This window comes from Beta vulgaris, chromosome 8, assembly GCF_026745355.1.
Source record: "Beta vulgaris subsp. vulgaris cultivar EL10 chromosome 8, EL10.2, whole genome shotgun sequence".
In the NCBI taxonomy this organism is placed as follows: Eukaryota; Viridiplantae; Streptophyta; class Magnoliopsida; order Caryophyllales; family Amaranthaceae; genus Beta; species Beta vulgaris.
Genome location: NC_079209.1, coordinates 8,578,617 through 8,598,788, shown reverse-complemented (window position 1 = coordinate 8,598,788; position 20,172 = coordinate 8,578,617). Strand labels below are relative to the sequence as shown.

General features: G+C 34.9%; 3 protein-coding genes across 5 annotated transcripts; 1 reads left to right on the top strand and 2 right to left on the bottom strand.

Moving 5' to 3' along the window:
• The first annotated feature begins 337 nt into the window (after window positions 1-337).
• Window positions 338-5,562, top strand: LOC104900942 (O-fucosyltransferase 15). 2 transcript variants are annotated; one of them, XM_010688477.4, is made up of 10 exons: window positions 338-812; window positions 1,668-1,757; window positions 1,848-1,947; window positions 2,036-2,097; window positions 2,231-2,319; window positions 2,933-3,053; window positions 3,150-3,293; window positions 3,665-3,999; window positions 4,090-4,330; window positions 4,979-5,562. In XM_010688477.4, exons 1-10 carry the CDS (start codon window positions 537-539, stop codon window positions 5,285-5,287), a joined length of 1,767 nt encoding a protein of 588 aa, XP_010686779.1. In that variant the 5' UTR covers window positions 338-536; the 3' UTR covers window positions 5,288-5,562. The 2 variants fall into 2 exon arrangements, with proteins under 2 accessions (XP_010686779.1, XP_048490381.1); XM_048634424.2 differs by having other exon boundaries at window positions 670-812; window positions 1,672-1,757.
• LOC104901017 (subtilisin-like protease SBT2.4) lies at window positions 5,293-13,907 on the bottom strand (the record flags this gene model as incomplete). Its single annotated transcript, XM_010688559.4, has 9 exons — window positions 5,293-6,273; window positions 6,762-7,034; window positions 7,550-7,817; window positions 8,049-8,389; window positions 8,787-9,069; window positions 9,408-9,477; window positions 10,037-10,132; window positions 11,612-12,027; window positions 13,746-13,907. Coding segments are annotated over 9 exons (2,322 nt in total), but the record flags the coding sequence as incomplete, so codon positions are not given.
• Window positions 13,908-16,009: 2,102 nt separating this feature from the next.
• On the bottom strand, window positions 16,010-19,690 carry LOC104900941 (chromatin remodeling protein EBS). 2 transcript variants are annotated; one of them, XM_048634723.2, is made up of 6 exons: window positions 19,368-19,690; window positions 18,858-19,200; window positions 18,688-18,756; window positions 17,856-17,994; window positions 17,356-17,525; window positions 16,010-16,588 (listed from the first exon to the last, which is right to left on the bottom strand). In XM_048634723.2, exons 1-6 carry the CDS (start codon window positions 19,438-19,440, stop codon window positions 16,501-16,503), a joined length of 882 nt encoding a protein of 293 aa, XP_048490680.1. In that variant the 5' UTR covers window positions 19,441-19,690; the 3' UTR covers window positions 16,010-16,500. The 2 variants fall into 2 exon arrangements, with proteins under 2 accessions (XP_048490680.1, XP_010686778.1); XM_010688476.4 differs by lacking the exon at window positions 17,356-17,525 and having other exon boundaries at window positions 19,368-19,678.
• Between the last annotated feature and the right edge of the window lie 482 nt (window positions 19,691-20,172).

Here is a 20,172-nt window from a genome sequence, read left to right as displayed (position 1 = left end):
TTTAGAACAAATTTCTTATGGAGTAGCTTTTATTACTATTATATTTGTATTTTTCGGTTTATATATACTCTCACTACTCATTCAAATGGCTTATACAATATGATATTAGTAAAAAAAGAAGAGACACGTAAAAAAGAAAAAATCACCATTTTCGCAAATCTTTATTTTTTACACAAACTTTTTTTGTTGAGAAGCTTTTAACGCAAACTTCATTCTCCATATCTTTTTGTTATAATTGTTTTGTAAATGTTTTCATAATTGTTACAAATAAAAATTTGAAAAAACAAACATAAATTTTCCTTCTAATAATTCACGAGATTAGTCAAATATAGTCATATCATATTCTAAGTTTTCTTACTAAAAGACGCAAGTCACTCTCCTCCTTCCAATATCTACCATTAAACTCCCACCTTTCTAAGCATTTCAATTAAACTTTACTTACATTCAAATCTTCCCCAAATCACCATTAAAATTTCTTAAGCTCATCTTTCCATTTTTATATCTTTTAAGAAATCCTGCAACTTAAGCACAAACTCATGAATTTAAGCTCCATTAATGGCGTTTCGAAGACGTTTTCTGATTCAGATCAATCTGTTGATACACCCACTTACAATTCCAAAAAACGTGGTTCAAAAAAACGAGGAATTCGAGTTTCACCTTGGAAACGTTTCAAGGGTTTGGGTTTTTTGATTGGATTATTGGGTTTCTTCTTTATTATCAATTGGTGGATGCTTTCCCGCCTTAATTATTCTGGGGTTGGACCAAAATTTACCTCCTCTGTTAAAAATTCCAAATCTCCTGTTGTTATTAAGGTATTAAATTTTATATCTTTTTTGTAGGAAAATTAAATTTTTTTTGTAAAAATAATTGGGTTTCAAATCTGGTGTTAGTATGTTGAATTTCCTATGATGTATGGATTATTGGGTTTCTTTTTTTGAAGAGTTTTGCTCAGCAATTTTGGTAATAATTTGCATAAGTTTGTGTTACAAATTTGATCTGTTAGGAAAAAGATGGAGGGAGATTTTAGAGTTTTTTCATGAGTGCTTATGGGTGATTAGCATTTAAGTATTGAAGTTTGTTTGCAATTATTATGGACTTAGTATTGTATGATTTTGTGGTTTAAGTGCATAAGATAAAGAAGGTAACTTTGTTGGATTTTATATACCAATTATGGAAGTTTAGTGAATGTGCTATTTTTAATCTTACAAATATAGTGTATTGATTAAACATTAATGAATTGTTAGAATTAGTTCCTCTCTGTGTATATGGATTTGGATTTTGGAATTATGGAAAGGAGATCCTCCACTAGTGTTGCTTCCTCCTCTACTTAAAATTGTCTTATGCTATGTGGAAATTTCAATTCTGGAAAAGTTGGAACACTGAGACTTAGGAGTTGGAAAATAAAAGATTGAGTCAAAGGAATAGGATTTTGCTTTTTCTGAAAGAGAGGAGAAAATGCTCTGTTGTGGACTTGTGGTGGAGAATAAGTTTGGCTTGGCTTGGCTTAGTATGTCTGTGTATGTATGCTCTTCTACAAATTCGCAGCGATTTTTGTTACATTATTGCAGTATTACATTATCGATTATCTGTGTTAATGCTGGCAATGACAACTACTTGTTCCATTGTGGAGGCACTACTAATATGCTGCTATTTGTCATTGGATGTAGGAAGATCTGAGAAAGATAATTAAAGTGAACAAGCCTCAAAAGACACCATTTGGAAGGTTGTTGAAATTGGCTTCCCATGCTTTAGCTGAGGTATGCCTTCTTTTTGTGTCAACTAGTCATTTAACTGAGGCCTCTACATGTCAGTCTTTCAGTTAAGTTTACATCTATCACAATGTCTAGGGACAAAATAAGCCGGAGCCGAAAGGGTTGTGGGAAGAGCCTTATGATCGTGCTTCCAACTGGAAGCCCTGTTCTGAAGAGCGTGATTGGGAACCTAGTGGTAATCTCTTCATCCCAACTTCGTAATTGATGTTCTTTTTCATAAGTTTTTTGATTGACTTACTATGCTCTTGTTGTCCATTCATCAGAAGGAAACAATGGATACATTATGATCACTGCTAACGGTGGGTTGAATCAGCAGAGAGTTGCGGTAATCAATCTCATATATATAAGTGTTTTTTTTACGATATATTTTTTAGTGGAACTTAAGCTACTGTTAGTGGCATTTCTTGGCTGTAGACTTATAGCAGGGGTTCTGAGTATGCTGCTTTTGATAATACCAGGTATGCAATGCTGTTGCTGTTGCACGATTACTTAATGCGACTCTTGTTCTTCCCAAATTTATGTTCAGCAGCGTCTGGAGAGATGTGAGGTATCATTCTGATACCATTGGCTTAATTCTTTTGTCCATCAACTGAGTGGGGTGTGGTTTTCACATTTAACTAAGTTTATGTTTTTCTGAAAAATATATTAGTGAGGTGTTTTATTATTTGTCATGCTTTTATCATAGTTGAGTTGCTTTTTTGATATTTTTGTTTTCTGATATGCTCTATTGTCGCTGGCTGATATTACTTGCAATATATTTATCTAATGCGTTATTTATGATGCTTGGCTTGTGAATATAGTAAATCTTGTTTTTCATAGTCTCATAGATCTGTGGAGTGATGGCTTCCACAGTTACATAATTTCCGCGCAATCTGAAGCTTTTATGTAATATTTACCTTGAAATCGTGTTATTTGCGTGTTTCTCTTTAACAGTATTTGATTTGCTTGACTGTTCTTGTCCTCTTGTTCATATAAACTATTCCTGCCTTTGGCTAACGCTGTAAGTCAATTTGACTGCATGTTGTTAAACTCCTTTCTGTCTTGTATTTTTTAAACTCTGTACTCATGATTATCTGTAACAATGTAGTGACTAAATGCCTATTTCTGAGCATTTCAATGCTTTTAATGGAAGAGTGACTATCATATTCCATAATTCTTAGTCAATTCGGCGATATCTATCAGGAGGAGCATTTTATCAACTACTTAAAACCTGATATCCGGATAGTGAAGGAACTGCCTGAGGAATTGCGGTCTTTAGATCTGGATGCAATTGATAGTGTGGTCAGTTTTCCAGCTCAAACAATTAGGAATAATTCTTAGCAAACAAATTGATGCTTGAAGTGTTTCCTCTGTACTAATTATATAGCTTTATTCCAGGTGACTGATGAAGACATCATGAAGGAGGCCAAGCCAAGCTTTTACCGCAAAAGCATCCTTCCTCTCTTACTAAGAAACAAAGTAATCCACTTTCTTGGATTCGGAAACCGCTTGGCATTTGATCCAATTCCATCTCAGATTCAGGTAAAGTGTTTGAGAATAGGCGTGGCTAATAGAATATATGAGGAAGTGTTGTTCTCTATCTGGTGGAGAACAACATGGAATGTATGAGGAGCTATTACTTTATTGAATTAATTAAGTGGTACCATATTTTCTAGTGGCACTATAAAACCTTCCCATGGTACTATGAAATCTGCAAAAACGGTATTAGTATATGTATCAATGTGACCGTTTTGTATTCAATCGGATGGGGGTTCTGTACCAATATTTCTGATATAGACCAATTGGTCTCCACCAGCTAGAGGCCTATAATCCCTGTAGAAAATATATTGTCTACTATTCCTTTTGTTAATTCTTTATTTCTGGTACACTTCCTGATTGGGGACTACAAACAGAGACTCCGATGCAGATGTAATTTCTATGCACTGCAATTTGTCCCAAAGATTCAAGAAGCCGGTGCATTAGTTCTTCAAAGAGTGAGGCAAAATTCATCTTATGCTGGACCTTTGGATAGTTATCTTCTGGGCCCATATGCCAAGAAAATGGGGAAAAGAAAAAGAGGTCAGTCTATGAAAGGCCCAAAGTACCTAGCTTTGCACCTGAGATATGAGATTGACATGGTGGCTCATTCACTTTGCAAGTTTGGTGGGGGTGAAGAAGAGCAGAAGGAGTTGGAAGCATATCGCCAAATTCATTTCCCTGCATTGACAGTACTCAAGAGTAACGAAAAGTATGTGCTATTGTTGTCTTCGTCAATCCCTTAGCAAGTTGCAGATAAACAATTATGAACTGAACAAAAAACTTGGTTCTTGTACTGCAGGTTACCTACTCCTGATGAACTTAGGTCAGAAGGTTTATGTCCACTAACACCTGAAGAAGCAGTGCTTATGCTTACTGCTCTAGGTTTCAATCGTAAGACGCATATATTTCTGGCGGGTGCCCAAATATATGGAGGACCATCAAGGCTGGCTTCCTTAACCAGTCTGTATCCTCATTTGGTTACTAAAGAAAATTTATTATCACAATCTGAACTCGAACCGTTCAAGAACTTTTCATCTCAGGTACTTGCACATGTGCAAACTTTTCCTTTTTCTTACAATTTTGCTTATCTTTGCGGGGTAATTAGATCTTGGCATGTAATGTTGTCAGGTATGTGTTTGATTCGTATCTCTCATAACCAGTTTAGCGATCTAGTCTTGATGGAATTATTGAATATCCAAAGTTATTCATACCACAATTTGGAAACAACCACCAGGAGCAAAAACAAGAGAGAGAAATCATTAAAAATTGTGTCACTTGTTTATCCATTTTCTGTACTTTGCAATTATGAATTGCGGTTTCACCACTCATTTTTCAATTTCTTTGTTTTGTATCTCAAATTTTTTTTATGTGCAATATGCTCATATATCAATAGTAGCACTACTAGCAGAAGTATAGGATTATCTACTTGATGTAGGATATTCAATGAATTTTTTTTAGCTCCTCATCTTTCATTTATCAGAGGTCTGGATGCCCTATGTTTTCTTGTCTGTATAAAATGTTGACCTGAGATCTGTATATGTCATTATGTGTGCTCTTGGTACTCTTAATGTAATCTACTTGTATGATTGTTTGGTTTGTATTTTTGTTATAGTAGTGTAATTGTTCTGTTCATTAACTAGCTAGGCTATGATAACCTTATTGTTTTTGCTCCTTTTTCTCTATCTTAGTTGGCAGCACTCGACTTTATAGGTTGTACAGCAGCCACAGCCTTTGCCATGACAGACTCTGGAAGTCAGTTATCAGCTCTAGTTTCTGGATTTCGAATGTATTATGGGGGAGGACAAATGCCTACTATACGGCCGAACAAACGCAGACTTGCAGACATATTCTTGAAGAACTCCACTATAGAATGGAAGGTATTTGAACAGAGAGTGAGGAAGGCAGTGCGGCAAACTAAACAAGTCCATCGACGGCCAACAGCGAGAAGTATCTATAGACATCCACGTTGCAGAGAGTGTATGTGTTTGTTGGAGTAGTGTGGTGCAGCCATAGAATAGTTCTTGTATATTAGTATTTTTTCAGGCCACAGTATCCACCATTGTTTTCTGCATAGGTTGCAATTGATAAGTTACACTGATTTTTTTCTAGCTATATAGACTATAGAGGGTAACTACACAGTACAAATTGATGGCTTGTATCTTGGCAAGCAGCGGCTGCTTATTGTATTAAATTGTATTGATGTACCATTTCTTGTACAATGCACTAAATACAGATTCTTTCTAAATGCACAAAGCTTTGATTTTTTGTGTAAGCTGCTTATCAGTGTACGTCTGAACCTTCTTTTACCATCATGTTTTAAACTGCTTCTAATTAAAATTATTACTATCATGTATCGGATTCAGTACCTCAAAAGGCAAGCATTGCTACATTTTTATCAGCTATTGCAGTGAAGAATTGAAGCTGGAACGTGATACTCAGCTACTTATACATGTAGCAATGCGTATACTATACATTTCTTTGTGATGAACAACTTGATATGTTGCTAAGAGCTTCATTTTTCCTTGCAGCAGGATGGGTTGTACAAGTATAATTGCTTCTAATTTGACCTGCTAAGAAATTGAAACAGGTAAAACTGACAAGGGAATCCTCACAATGTGATCCAAGCTTCCTGTTAAAACAATCTCTCCGAAGCTGAATTCCTTCGCCTGGGTAACAACATTCAGTTTGATTTCCAAACCTTGGGTTTCTGTTGGAGCAATGGTGAACCAAGTTGGAGATACATCAACTGTCACCCCGTTTGGTGGAAGTACAGCACACAGGTATGTTTCTTGTTTGCTTGCCACATTGATCACTTTCCGCTTGACTACTTGAGATCCAACAAGAGATGTTATTGTCACTGATGGAAGGTTTAAGTCTGCTGGATGCTCAAGCGGATGGTTGCATGACCCACCTGTCGCAGCTTCGACTTGTTCTCGATTGATGTTGGACAATGAGCACAGGAAAGCTACATATTCTCCTTCTCCTGAACAGAAAGTAAGCATCTTTCTACTTTACATGAAGCTGTGCCCTAAAAATTCCCCCTCCCTCCAGAAAAAATGATAACCAAAAACTTCAGCAAATAATAAAGACAGAGAATAAGGCTATTCTCGCTTGTTAAAGTAGTACGAATTTTTTGACTGGCTATTATTGAACTGAAATAATTTTGCTGATTGAACGGATTTTTACTAATCAAAGCTGATTTTCATTTATCAAAATCAAAACTGAATTTTACTGGGATAATAGAAAAAAATTTCTGATCAGTACTGCTTTTTACTGTATATATATTACTTTTCTAAGCTAAAGAGTTGGGGGCAGTAACTTTTTAGTATGAACCCTCTTTAGATGATGTCAAATAAAGAATGTGTGTCAGGTGAATGTTTATAGCTTAAACAGGTTTTTTAGGTTAGTTTGATGAAATTATGTTACAGGTTACAATATAATTCCACAACTTTTTCATTAATTATAACTTACCTGGCATGATTACTAATCCGGGATCTGCTGCTCTTGCTGGATTCACCAAGCCAGCACCTATATCAAAGGGAGTGGAAACTTTCAAGCTACCAATGTCATATCCTTCAGAGAGAATAACTTCTCCAGAATTGTCATATTTAGTGGCAGTAGTTGAGATTGCTGATGCAATCATGGATGGGGTCCATGAAGGGTTACGTTGCTTGATCAGTGCAGCTATCCCTGCAATGTGAGGTACTGCCATACTAGTTCCAGACATCATGGCAAAATTGTTCCCTGTTGTTAGAAACCAAGTATTATGAATTGATAATTTGATGCATAAAAGGTCTAGCGCAAGCCTTGGCTTATACTCCCTTTAACCCTGTTTGAAATTAACATTACTATGGAGCATGGAGTTCAAGGAGTAAGGGGTGGGAAAAGTTGAGAGTAAAAAATTGGCTAGGTGGGTAACAATTCGTTGTCCCATATGGTGTCTCATTTACTGTCACAAATAGTTCTTATCTTGAGTTCTTGACACCTCCCCACTTACACAAATTGTTAAAGGTAGCTAACTTTAGATTGATGAGGTGGGGAAACAAGAAGAAAGAGTGAGACAAGATGGAACACTGAACGGGACAATGATCTCAACCCAGTGGTTATGGATCCCTATGTTAGGAATCGAAGTAGAATGTTAACTTTGAACTCAGACACCCTTCTTCTGGGTAAATGTTTTAATTTACAATTTGTGCGGAGGGAGTATACAAGTTTCATCTCTTTCTCTAGATGTGATCGTGGAACTTGTTTGAATTTACCTTCAAATATGGGTTCGGAGGCACTGAGAGGACTCCAAGCTGCCCATATCTGCTGTCCTGGTGCCACAAAATCAGGCTTGAGAACATCTGCAGGATTTCTGTGGCTATCAATGATATCAGGTCCCCTGGAAGAAAATCTGCTTACAGTAGGCATTTGCCTGTCAAAAACAGCCGTTCTCCCTTCGCCTATGGAGGCTCTTCCACCATATCTTATTACACATCCTCGTTCAGTTCTCTTAGTTTGCTCTTCATAGTATTGAGAAATGATCTATTAAAAATACATCTTTAATAAATATGGCAAAAGACTATAGTATTGAGAATTTTTATCAGAAAGGAAATGCCGAACATTATATTGCATATAAAATCTATTCCCTGCGTATCATATTATATATCTTGTTCATGGAAACACTTACATGTAACTTTATGAGAGTATGAGACAGGTAGATTTATGAAATGTTACCATCTTTTGGGGATTGAGGTTGTATAACTAAGCTTATACCTTGGCTTCTGCTGTTTTTGGGATCATAATTCCAGGCACAGGGAAAGGCACTGGTTCTGCAACAAAATCACCATAAGTAGGACTTGCAACTAATATGAAACCCATGAATCCCAGTATTTTTGCAGTGTTGATGATGGAAGTGAGAGAGGAAGTTTGGTTGTAAAATCCAGCCGAGAAGTTGCAGATCACTATGCTACCAGCTACTATCATTGGATTAAGAGCTTCAGGGAACTGGCATTCCTCTATGTAAGGTGGAGTTCTGGGGAAAGAACCATTAATATGAACTGCATCTTTCGCTAGCACCAGCTTATATTTCAGTATCCCATTTCCAAAGGTTGGCCCTGCATATAGAAAAGTCATATTCGAAATTCAGCAGATATGGATGCATGTCTCCAGTGAAAACTAGCATAAAGGTGTATGTTGTCCTGCAAACACGCGTATATGTCCAACTCAGCTATTTTATGGAAAATTTCATCAACGTGTCGAAGTGCCCACATCTATGTCGGAGTGTCCAGCATCTGACATGGGTACTTGAACTAAATAGAGAGTCCGACTAATGAGTGCGCTTTCTTCACCTAAAACTTGTATGAATTGAACTTATTAGACCTAATCAGCCACTAATAAACCTCATCTTTAATGTGAAGAGAACGCACCTAAACATAGCTTGGCTCATGGCTACTGATCTCTCTGAGTGACAGGAAACACATTTTCTAAAGGATATTAGATAGAAAGACTTGCCTGATAACCCCACTCCTACAATCTTCTGGCCATTTCCAAGAAAAAGGGTAGCAGGGTAGCTTCTGTCTGTGCTGCAAGCAGCGACGCCAACAGACCAAGGACTCAAGGATACCACCGTGCTCGGACCAGGCCCTTTGTTTCCTGCTGCTTGCACCACAAAAACCCCTGCTCTTCTTGCTAGTAATGTGAAGATTTCAAAAACATCAAGGAAAGTTACTGTGCCTTCTCCTGGTTCATCTGGTTCTACCGACAAGGTCAGAATGTCTACTCCATCTTTCACTGCCTGAAAAAAATCAAAGCATATTCAAACTCCAACTTAACTGGCTATATGGAGGATGAATTACAGGGATGTGTGAGTATCAGAAATTGAACACGGCATCTTGTAGAAGCGTACATGCTATTTTGAACGATGATTATCGAGGTGCTTAGGCACTTGGATAAAAGTTTGTAAACATAAATTAGAGGTCCTTGGATTTCCTTAAGGAAAGGGCTTTAGTGCACATTTCAGCAATTTAGTGAGAAAAATGTAATAAGGTTGCACATTGCATATTGAAATAAAAGCTCTCATAATTTGCATAATGATCAGTTTCTTTCGATTAATCGGTTTAGATAGGTGCTTACTTGATCAATTGCAGCCAAGACATCAGTGAGAGTACCAACTGTTGGATATATAGCCTTGTAAACTGCAATCCTGGGAGGAAATCAGTTTACCATAGAACCCAAAAGAAATTCAAATCCTAAGTTTAGGCATGTTGTACAAATTAAAGTAGTCTTGTATTATAACCTATTAAAAATTAACAAAACATCCTAATGTTATGCAGTAAACGAATTTGTACTTTCTTTAATCCTCTTTTAGCTATCATCATCTCTTTTTTATTTACCTATATTAACAAGTTATAAGTCATACAAGAATGTTTTCGAAAAAAACCTCCAAACTTGAGACTAGTCAGAGTTAATCGATAGTTGAAACTGTTCAATTAAAAATGGTCATAACCATTAGCATCTATTCCCTTTATCTTTTTTTTTTGTAATAACTATCAGCAATCCCTATTAACCAAATAAAAATGATAGTTGAGAATTATGTGGCAACCTAATGATTGGAGCTTCTAGATATAAATCCTCAATTTTCAGTCTCTGGAAGTTTTCTTATGGGTCGGGATTCCCTTTTTATCCCTAGCTCATGAAGGCTAAGCCTGTTTGGGCCAGTAAATTACCGAATAAAAAAAAAATGATAGTTTGTCAGTCCTCACCGGGCATGAGGCGCCATCCCACTCGCTGTCCCATAGAAAAAACCATCTACCACTACTGGAACCCTGGAGTTCCCTGCAGCAGTTGAGGCTACGTGGCTGCATTATTAAATCAATATTTCAATAACAAAGGCAAAAATCTACTAGTTCAATTAATACCAATGACAATAACATCAGTAATCAGTGAGAGTTTTTTTAACATATGTATGAGAGATGATAGGATCTAACACTTGATGCATCACTATTTAAGTATAAAAATTTTGTCAGATACATTTCATTGTCAGATCCTGATCATTTCTCCATCTGATCATCTGTATAATGGATTTTGAGGTGTTCAGAATGTCTACAACCACCTTGTTGTTTTTATCAGACTAAACAAAACAGATAGAGCATGTCTTAATTATAAATTTAGGAATATTTTCTAAATCTATTTATTTATAAATGTTTATCTAGACATATTTTGAAGTGTTCATTTGGAGATAATATTTCTTTCACTAAAAAAAATAGAATTTTTTGCGGGGAAAAACCTATTAAAATAGCATTTTTGTGGGAAAACACCACCTAAATTCTTTTTTGCAAGGAAAGACTAAATAAAATACTTCCTTTAGCAACTAAACACTACATTACGATTTTCAGGTTAAATTGTCAACTTTCCGGCATTGACAAGTTTCCCCAAAAAACTCGTTTTTTTTTTTTGTTTTGTCAACACATTCTTTGTTTTCTCCTCTTTATTTCACGAGATCCCCATCTTTTTTTCTCTCTCTCTAAAAACTTCTCATGCTTACCCACTTCTCCATTTTCTTATTAATTAACACACTCTCTCTCTTCCTGTCTCCTCACTCACTCACATTGTTTCAGATTTTCATTTATCAACAAGTCTGATTTTCGATCCGAGTTCACTCGTTTCTCCTCTACGAACTCGTACGAGTGCACTTTGCTCCGAGTTTGCTAACTAGTAGTTTAGTACTACTATCCGCTCCGAGGTTGAGGATGAGAGCTTTAGTTTCAATAAAATGAGGAAATTGGGAAAATTGGGAAAATTGGAAAAAATTGGGGAAATTAGGGCTTTAAAATATATAGAAGGGGGAAATAAGACAAAACAAAAAAACAAGGTTTTGGAGGGAAAGAAATTGTCAACGCCGAAAAGTTGACAATTTGGCCTGAAGATCTTAATGTGGTGTTAAGTTGCCAACGAAACTATTTTAATTACTTCTTCCCACCAAAAAATTATTTAATTGGTGTTTCCCCACAAAACCCTATTTTAATTGGTTCTTCTCCACAAAATAGGTTAAATATTATCTCTAATAAATAAACACTTCGGGATATGCCTAGATAAACCCTTCCAAATAAATATATCCTAACACCATGCTATGACACAAAAATCTTTTTCTAAGATGCATATAACGTTGGCATTCAATAAAAATAAATGCAACTATATAGAAGTATCTTTGTTTCTAAGAACAAGACTAATTAGATGACAAGTTGTGTACATATAGTTTATTATAAAAAAATTAAAGTGGTCAAAACTAACTTTTATATATCAGCTAAGGGTGATTTAATAAGTAGTACTACTTTTACCTCCCATGACCATCAGCATCAAAGGGTGAAAGAAAATCCACAGAAGCATTAAGAAGAGACACAGCTTGAGCTCCATTAGCAAAAAACCTAGCTGAAACTATCTTCCCATTGCAAGAACTCGCCGGAAAACGTGGACCGGTGTGGCAAACACCGCAAAATCGAGTCGAATTCGAGCAAACTAAGCTAGTGTTGATCATCAATAAGTCATCATCAGCAGCAAAGCTTGGGTGGAATGGATTAATGCCAGAATCAACAAAACCTATTACAATTCCTTTTCCTGCATTTTCATCTCCTCCTTGTTGAGCCCATATAGTTTCAGGCAACTTTAGGAACTTTGGAGTGTATGTTGTCATCAACTTTGCTCCTCTATCTCTTTCCATCAACTTCACCCTAGGGCTCTTTTTTAGCTTCTCTGCCTGTTTTTTTTTTTTTTTTAACCCAAACAAAAATATTATGTGACTTTAATTTTGGTAGTATACAAATATTATTTACAAAACATATAGAAATATTATTATTATTATTAAGTACATAAAATGTACTCCCTTCATCTCAAAATATAGTTCGCATTTCCATTTTGGATGTCCCAAAATATAGTTTCCATTTCCATATTTAGTTCCACATTTTACCGTAATCTATAAAAATATATTAAAAGGCGTGCATAACAAGATATTGTGCCACGTGGCGCTCTCCCTATGGAGCTTTAGTTCATGTAATCCATATCAATAAAAAAATTTAGAAATTGCGTAGTAGGTTTGATCCCGAGACATCAAGTACATATACTAAAGTCTTAACTATTAGGCTAAGTTGCATTTAGTGTTATTATCATAAAGTATTATATTAATAAATGAAATTTTTTCTTACCCAAGGCATAGCCCGGGCCTAATAACTAGTTTGTCTAGAAAAACCGTATCTCCATCATTTATTTGCTTCTTGAATTTTGTTGTTTTCTTTGTTTATTCAACCAAAATGTTACAATTAATGCTCTTTCACCAATTATTCTCCATTCTCTCTCCTAAAATCATCTTTTCCCATACAATCTTTATTTAAATAAACAAAAAATCTCTATTATCCCTCTTAGATTCTACTTGCATAAATTACCATGAAAAAAGAGAAACGAGAACTATATTTTGGGACGGAGCGAGTAGTAAAAAAAGAGTATAATTCTGAAAAGTTATATATTGTCTCCGGTTGATGCATCGTATGATTAAATGATGGTGTAATATTGTGACTTGTGAGTAATCACATGCTTTCTACGTTTTTTTATTAATTTATCCTTTTATTTTATCAAAGTCAAAGTTCATTAATTTTAACCATATTTCAACACTAAACATTTATTATTTTATTAATAAATTAATAAACAAGAAGATATTAACAATCAAAAGGACATCTTAAAAACCTAATAAAAAACGGAGCCATAATTATTAGTTTAAACATCATTAATTATTCCATTACAACCTTCTTTTTTGGTTTTTAATGATCGAGCCACAATGCAAGTATAAGTGATGAAAATCGAACTCTGAATTTTCTGGAACTAACCAACGGAAAAGCTCTAACTTACTAAGGTATCCCTCACTCTCATCATTCCATTATAACCTTATTAATTATGCAAATATGCGATGAGTTACCTTAAATTTGTATTATCAATCTATAACGAATAACCCATATGCGCCTTATCAGTTTTCTCATATAATATACTAGCTCAGATATGTTCCTTTTTAATAGCTACACCTACACTTTTTACGCATGTCGATGCACTACTTTGAGCTTTTATATCTTTAATTTTTTTGTAAAATATATAAAAAGTCGATAATATTCTGAAAGTTCATATCGAAACGAATCAAAGAGACCCCACATGACTATATTTTTTCTTAATAATAAATCACAAACAATAGTCAAAAATATTTTTGTAAATAATGTCAAAAGTGAAAATGTAACTATGAAAAATAAATGGAGTTAGTACATTATAATTAACTTACATATGTTATTTAGTATGTCACACCCTACCATCAAAAAGTGGTGACATATAAGAATTTTAAGAAAGAATAGAAGTATTGTATGAATTATCAGACACCGAGAATATATGGATGGTGGTTTTTGGAGGGGAAAGAGAGAGAAGTGATGATCAGTACGGCACCTGAGAAAGAGTGGTGTGCACGGCGAAGCCATTAGCAAGATGAGTGAAGCTATGGAGCTTTTGGTAGGTCCCAGTATCAAGGGTGCTTTCGAGAAGTTCGCTGTGAGATTTCTCCAGGAGATTTGCATGTTCTTGGTAAGCTTCACTAGATGCAAAATAACAATAATGATGATAATAATAATTTTACTATAATAAATGTGATTAACAATAATAATAATAATAATAATAATAATAATAATAATAATAATAATAATAATAATAGTAATAATAATAATAATAATAATAATTCTACTATAATAAATGTGATTAATAATAATAATAATAATAATTCTATTATATGAGACAACTCTTGAGAAGTTTGGTGTCCATTTAAAATATCTTAAATGTTTTTTTTGTTAATATTTTTCAATTTCATGTTAATATGTAATTAACTTGAAGCTTGTATTGCGTTCATTTGAATCTAGTAATAAAAATAAGCCTAGAGGCTAAAGGCTCACAACCACCGTAAGAGAATTTCCCAACATATTGTTAGGGTGGGGATTCAAATCGTCCTGGACAAACCTTGAATTTGAGTGATATTTCATTGAATTACCACCTCTTCCTTTTATTTCAAAATTGTAAGAACTAAGAAGTTGGTATACTGGGCTGAACCTCCATTATACATTCGGATGCATTTAATTAGATATCTAAGACTATTTTCTATTCACTGCTCATTTATATCTTTGGCATTCTGCTTATTTGCTCAGTTAAACTTAAAGCTTGCAAAATGATAAATGAGCAAACAAATAGTTTTGGGTCTACCTAGTACCTAGAGCTTCATTCGTACATACCCATGTATAATAATTGGACTCTTCACCAAAATGTAAATAATAAAACAAAAACCCGAAAAATCCTCTTTAAATCCTGGGAAAAAAAATTCTAATATATATAAACATGATTTCAATATATATATATAAGTGAGTTCATATGAGAATGCATATTTACATGAGAAATGAGAATGAATTTTACACGTTATAACTCTTATATATATAAAAACATAGACTTCTGAACTCTCGTAATCACTAACCTGTTAAGATGAACTCTCGATTCTTGATGAGAAGATTGCACACCATGAAGAAATGCTAGTGAATCACCTTCAACCAAAACAATGTATAAAGATCTATTTTGATCTGCATAGCAAAAGAAAATTTGACATGGTTTGAATATTATGAGCAACAAAAGAAGGCAAGGAACAAAAATAACCAAGAAAAATATAGAGAAATGTTGCATGATTTTCATTTTTATATTGTTTGAAGGGATGAGAAAATAAATTTGGGACTGAATTAAATAAATAGTGTATGATTAGGTAACATCACAATTCTAATGTGAAGAGGGAGAATTCAATGGAGATGGCCGTTTCTTTTATCCCTTTTAATCAAGCTTTAGCATGAAAAATATGAGTGGTTTTGGAAGTTCTCTTAAGGAAATCTTCAAAACTATAAGCAAAATTAATTATAAAGTAAAAAGTATATTAGAAGTTAACTTAATTTCCTTTTTTGAATTATCATTAAAGATTGATTAGGAAATAAATCACGGTCTTAATGACGTTAAAAACTAGCAACTCTAATCATCAAGAAAATAAAGAAATAGAAGATAATGAAGTAAAGATTTTGTTCTCTTCATATAAAATAAGATGATCTAATATAAATTTATTAATATTTGGTATTGTCTAGTTATAATCTTTTAAGTTTGGTTTGGCTTGATTTGTTTCTCTAAACTTTGCCATATTTTATAACGTAATAGAGGTAATTTGACTTGTGTTTTCTTTTTTTAAAAGAAAGCAAAATTCAAAATTAAGGAGTCTTATTTTAACCTAAGTTTTTTACTTATTGGCAGCTCCTTATTTGCGTGTTGAATTGGGGTTATGATGTGTTATCTTCATGACTTATCTTAACCGAACTTATTTGACAAAATTTTACCTTCAGTTTAAACCTGACTAAACCGAAAAAAGTTAAACTAATTACTACTGGGTTTATTCTCTTTTTGATATTGGGTTTGTCATTGCCTAATTTTAATTTAAAAATAGACGATCTCTTACAAGACAAACTCTAACGAGATAGATAGAGGTAATAGTTATTGACTTGTTGTCCATATATCATTTTCCTAAAAAGATAAATATTCATGAAATATTAGCATGTCGAAATTTGAATATGCTTTAGATATGTATGAATGGTGGGAAAGTTGTTGATTGTTTACAGTCAAAAATTCATTTTTGACACTCACAGGAAGCAGGAATCAGAACTGATATATTCAGAAAGGAATCATATAAGGAATCATCTGCCCAGATTACTGTCTAAAACTGGAGAGCTTCATTTATACATTTATGCCTAAATATATCTATCCTCCAGGCAACAGTACCTGCAGGCTGGGACATAACCAAAAACCTTACCGAACTAAGGCTGAACTTCACCGTTCTTTAAATGATAAAAGACAACATAGTCGTATGACGCCCCATCAGAAAGACGGCTTTGGTACTACTGGCAGCTATCAGGGAAATCGAGCCCCGAAAGTGATCAAACCGAACCATGGCTAGAACTAAATAATCTTTTCTGCACAGGGTTTTAAATTACAGAGAAGTCATACATGCATCGCCTCAGGGGGCACAGCACACAGGAAATTACAGCCCCAGTAGTTTTGAAGCACAAGCATGGCTTTAAGGTTTCACAGTTGACAATACAACCTCTCACAACACAGTTAGTTCTACAAGGTGACTACTTCAAAGCTCTGCAAGAGTAAGCCATCGCCAAACTCCGGGTTTGCAAATCACCTTTAAGATCTTATCGCTTCCTCCGCTTATTATCAGGCTGCAATAAAAAGAGTGTTGCAAAATGAAATTTACATGCCACAAAATAATTAAAGAGGTGAAAAAAAAAAACATTTTCTTTGAATAGAGGTCTGCAATTCATGTCTAAATTATCTATCCTATCCAAGAAAAAAGAAAATGCTAAGTGGAGAACAAGAGAGAGGAATTGGTGTGTAGCCCAAACCAAGTGAATTTACCGTTACTGGAGAACCCTATTCCAATTAGCCTCACTCCAACAAAAATGCTAAAACACCAATAAATTATTACATACATTTATGCACAAAAGAGAGTCAGTCAAGGATATGAAAGAAAAGGCTTGTAAACCAGGAGGAAATGATTTCGTAGCACACAGAATTTGACCTTGAAAACTTATTGAGTCTTCAGAAAACAGCTTCGTGTAAATGCGGGAGAATCCCCACTTTTTTCATCACTCATCAGAGGAAGCGAATTAACAGGAAATCTGTTTCTATACATCTATCAACAGCAAAATTTCTAATCACAACCAAATACTTTTGAGAAACAGTGACCACCGTCTATTTTACTCTGCCTTTAACGATACATGTGGCTGGCCAAAGTAAAAGTTCAGCGTTTAGCAAAAGGAACTCCGTTGCTTAAATTTTATAGAAGCTATTACTCTTTAAACCACAATTCATTGGTTGTTCACTAATTTTACTAACTTCAAGATTTGATAAAACAATGCATGCAAACACATGAAAACAATGTCAATGTCGACAATGGTTGGGTGTCTAGTTGAAGCAAAATTTGTACCATAACAGAAAATGTAATTGAATCTTGTACTCTTCATTGCCCAATCCCCAAAGATTCCCTGTTTCTTGCATAAACAAAGTTACCCACAGCATAACGTAGAGAGCCACTTTCCAACAATAACCATAAACCATATGATCAAGATTAGAAGCAGATGACAGCCTCTTCCTGAACTGAAGATAAAATGGAGTAAGTAATTACTCCTGTGCTTGCGCTACCCACAAATAAAAGACTCAGCAGCATGTATAAGCAAAAGAGAAAGTAGCCAGTGCCAAATCCCAAGATCAACATGCTAAATCAGTAAACAAGCATCTTAGCCTGCCAATAATTGCGTAAGCCGACTTCAACATGGGAAAAGCCAGAGTTCTTCTCAGCCAAGCAGGCTTATCCAAAATGACTGCGGTAATTTTAATAAGCTATTCAAGCATGCAAAGACTGACAGTAAAGTGCTAATAGATGCAAGCTTGATGCACCTCTAACATAACAGTGGGTGAAGGTTTTACCTTGCCATCAGCCAGTGGTGATACAGAGAAGGTGCTGCCTCCTTTCTTAGGATCATCTTCAGCTACACAATCAGAGCATAAAAAGTGATCCAACTTCTTTGCTTCTTCAATTGTCATGCCCATGCAAGAAGGATGGAACCTACATGCATCTTAATATCATTAGAATATGAAACCAAATTTCATCGTCAAAGCATATCTGGTTTCGTCCTCTAAGAGCAATCTAAGAGTTAGCACCTAATCACAGTCAAGAGAGCTGAGAATTTGAAAAAGAGCAAATAGCCAAATAGTTACAAAATCTAGTTCTTATGCCTTGCTGATGTGAGATAATGCTTAATCATGACAAGCCAAATTCTGCTAGCTAAGATCAAGACTTCTAATTGCCCATGTAAAATTTCAGGAAACAAAACAAAAAAGGGCCAGCATTACTCAAAGCTCCGGTGGCAGAGCTAATTCAATGTGTATACCAAAGTCTCCAAAAGAGTAAATTCCGGCAATTTTCAGGGATTTCTTTATGTTATTGGGTCGAATATGGAGTCTCCAAGCATCACCTCAAATCCAAGACTCCAAATAGCATATGGGTAGTACTTCTGTGGATAATGAAGCATCGAATAACCATATCAGGTATCACAAAGATGGTAGCCAGTCAATCATTATATAAGCAAGACCTGAGTCATGTCTCATTTTACCGGATATAGCAAGTGATAATCACCCAACATTCTCATAAAAAATAAAACAAGCTAGAAAACAACATATAAACCCTAAAAAACAATCTAAAACACCAAAAATGAATCCCTCGAAAACTAAATCAATCAAACCAGAGTTGATGAATTACCAGTCCTTACAGCCCTCACATTGCACCATAAGATCATCCGGATTATACGGCATTTCGCACTTGCAATACCTACATACCAAAAAGACAAACACACACACAACAAAAACCAATCAGAACCCACATCAGGAAACACAAAACCCAACTCAAATTATAGCAGTCAATCAACTCACACAGCAACGCGGTCCGGAGTGAAAGCACCAGTGGCAGCCTTATATTCGAATCGACAAAAGTAATCATCAGCCCCAACATTCTCAAGCTTAGTGTAGTTCTTAAATGAATGCACAGTACACTTCCCTTCAATTGTATGAGCACTCTGTACATCATGATGGTCAGATAAGAACAATTCTTTTGCACCATGAAACTGTCTTCTTCCACCCATAGATTCTTCAGGTCTATAATACCATCTCACCCTAACTTTCACATTGTTCCTGCTATCAGCTTCAATCTTTTCAACGCGTGCAACATATGGTGGTTTACCCACATCAGCAGGTCTCATCAAAACACAATCTCCAACTAAATATCAATCAAAAAATTATCAATTTAACTACCCAAAAATCTCCAACTACAAAATCAATCAAAAATTCATTAAATTATAAGTACCCACTAAAATCAATCGAAAAACAAAGGAAACAAGAAAAATAATTTGATGATTAGGGTTTTTGTGGGTTTTTTGTTCTTACCTCGGACAACTTTGTTGGTGCCTTTAATGGTGTATGAATCAAGGTCTCGCTTTCCTGGGCGAGTTTTCGCCATTGATGTGAGAGAGAAATGAAGGGCAGATAGAGAAAGAGTGATTTTTGGAGAAGAAATGGGGGTTTTGGGGAGGGAATGGAAGATGCAAAAACCCTAGATTTTGGGGGAAAAAACCCTAGAGCTTCTTGGTGTTCATGGGAAGAAGGGGGAAGAGAGAGAGAAAGATGGAGTGACTTTTTTTGACTTGGGTTGAGAGAGTGTAAATGACTGACGGAGTGAAGGTGAAATCTAACGACAGCCACAAAACACAGTCACCAAACCCAAAAAGGAGAGAGGAAAAAGAGTAAAAGATAAATTTAAACCAATTGATTTAGAACATGTATAATGGTTTTGGTTTGTCTTAAAGTTTTTATAATTCTCTCTCCTTCTCTTCTTCTTACACCTCTCACATCCCATTAAACTCTCACCAACTTATTTTTTTTTTTTTTACAATGATTTAGTTGGTCTTGATTTTTCTATTTCTCTGTCCTCCGTTTACCATACTCCACGGTATATTATCTCTCCTACCCAATGTTTATTTTTATATGAAATAGATGATTTAAATTAATTAATGCTAATTAGATTACGTTAAAAACTAATTAGCTTACATTAAACTAAATTAGCGTTAACTTGACATTATGGAATTTCGGATTTTGTAGCACACTTGGATCGATTTGAAAATTATTTTAGGAAATTTTGTGGGTGGTTTGGATTATTTTGGGGGTAATTAAGATTATTTGAATCTATAATATT

Bases quoted from the DNA above. Each gene is read 5' to 3' on its own strand.
- LOC104900942 (XM_010688477.4), top strand. From the start codon at position 537: ATGAATTTAAGCTCCATTAATGGCGTTTCGAAGACGTTTTCTGATTCA. The intron at 1,758-1,847 runs GTATGCCTTCTT...CACAATGTCTAG, and splicing joins CTTCCCATGCTTTAGCTGAG to GGACAAAATAAGCCGGAGCC. The intron at 3,294-3,664 runs GTAAAGTGTTTG...GACTACAAACAG, and splicing joins CAATTCCATCTCAGATTCAG to AGACTCCGATGCAGATGTAA.
- LOC104900941 (XM_048634723.2), bottom strand. From the start codon at position 19,440: ATGGCGAAAACTCGCCCAGGAAAGCGAGACCTTGATTCATACACCATT. The intron at 19,201-19,367 runs GTAAGAACAAAA...ATTGATATTTAG, and splicing joins CACCAACAAAGTTGTCCGAG to TTGGAGATTGTGTTTTGATG. The intron at 16,589-17,355 runs GTACAAATTTTG...TTTTTATTGCAG, and splicing joins CAATTACATTTTCTGTTATG to CCTGATAATAAGCGGAGGAA.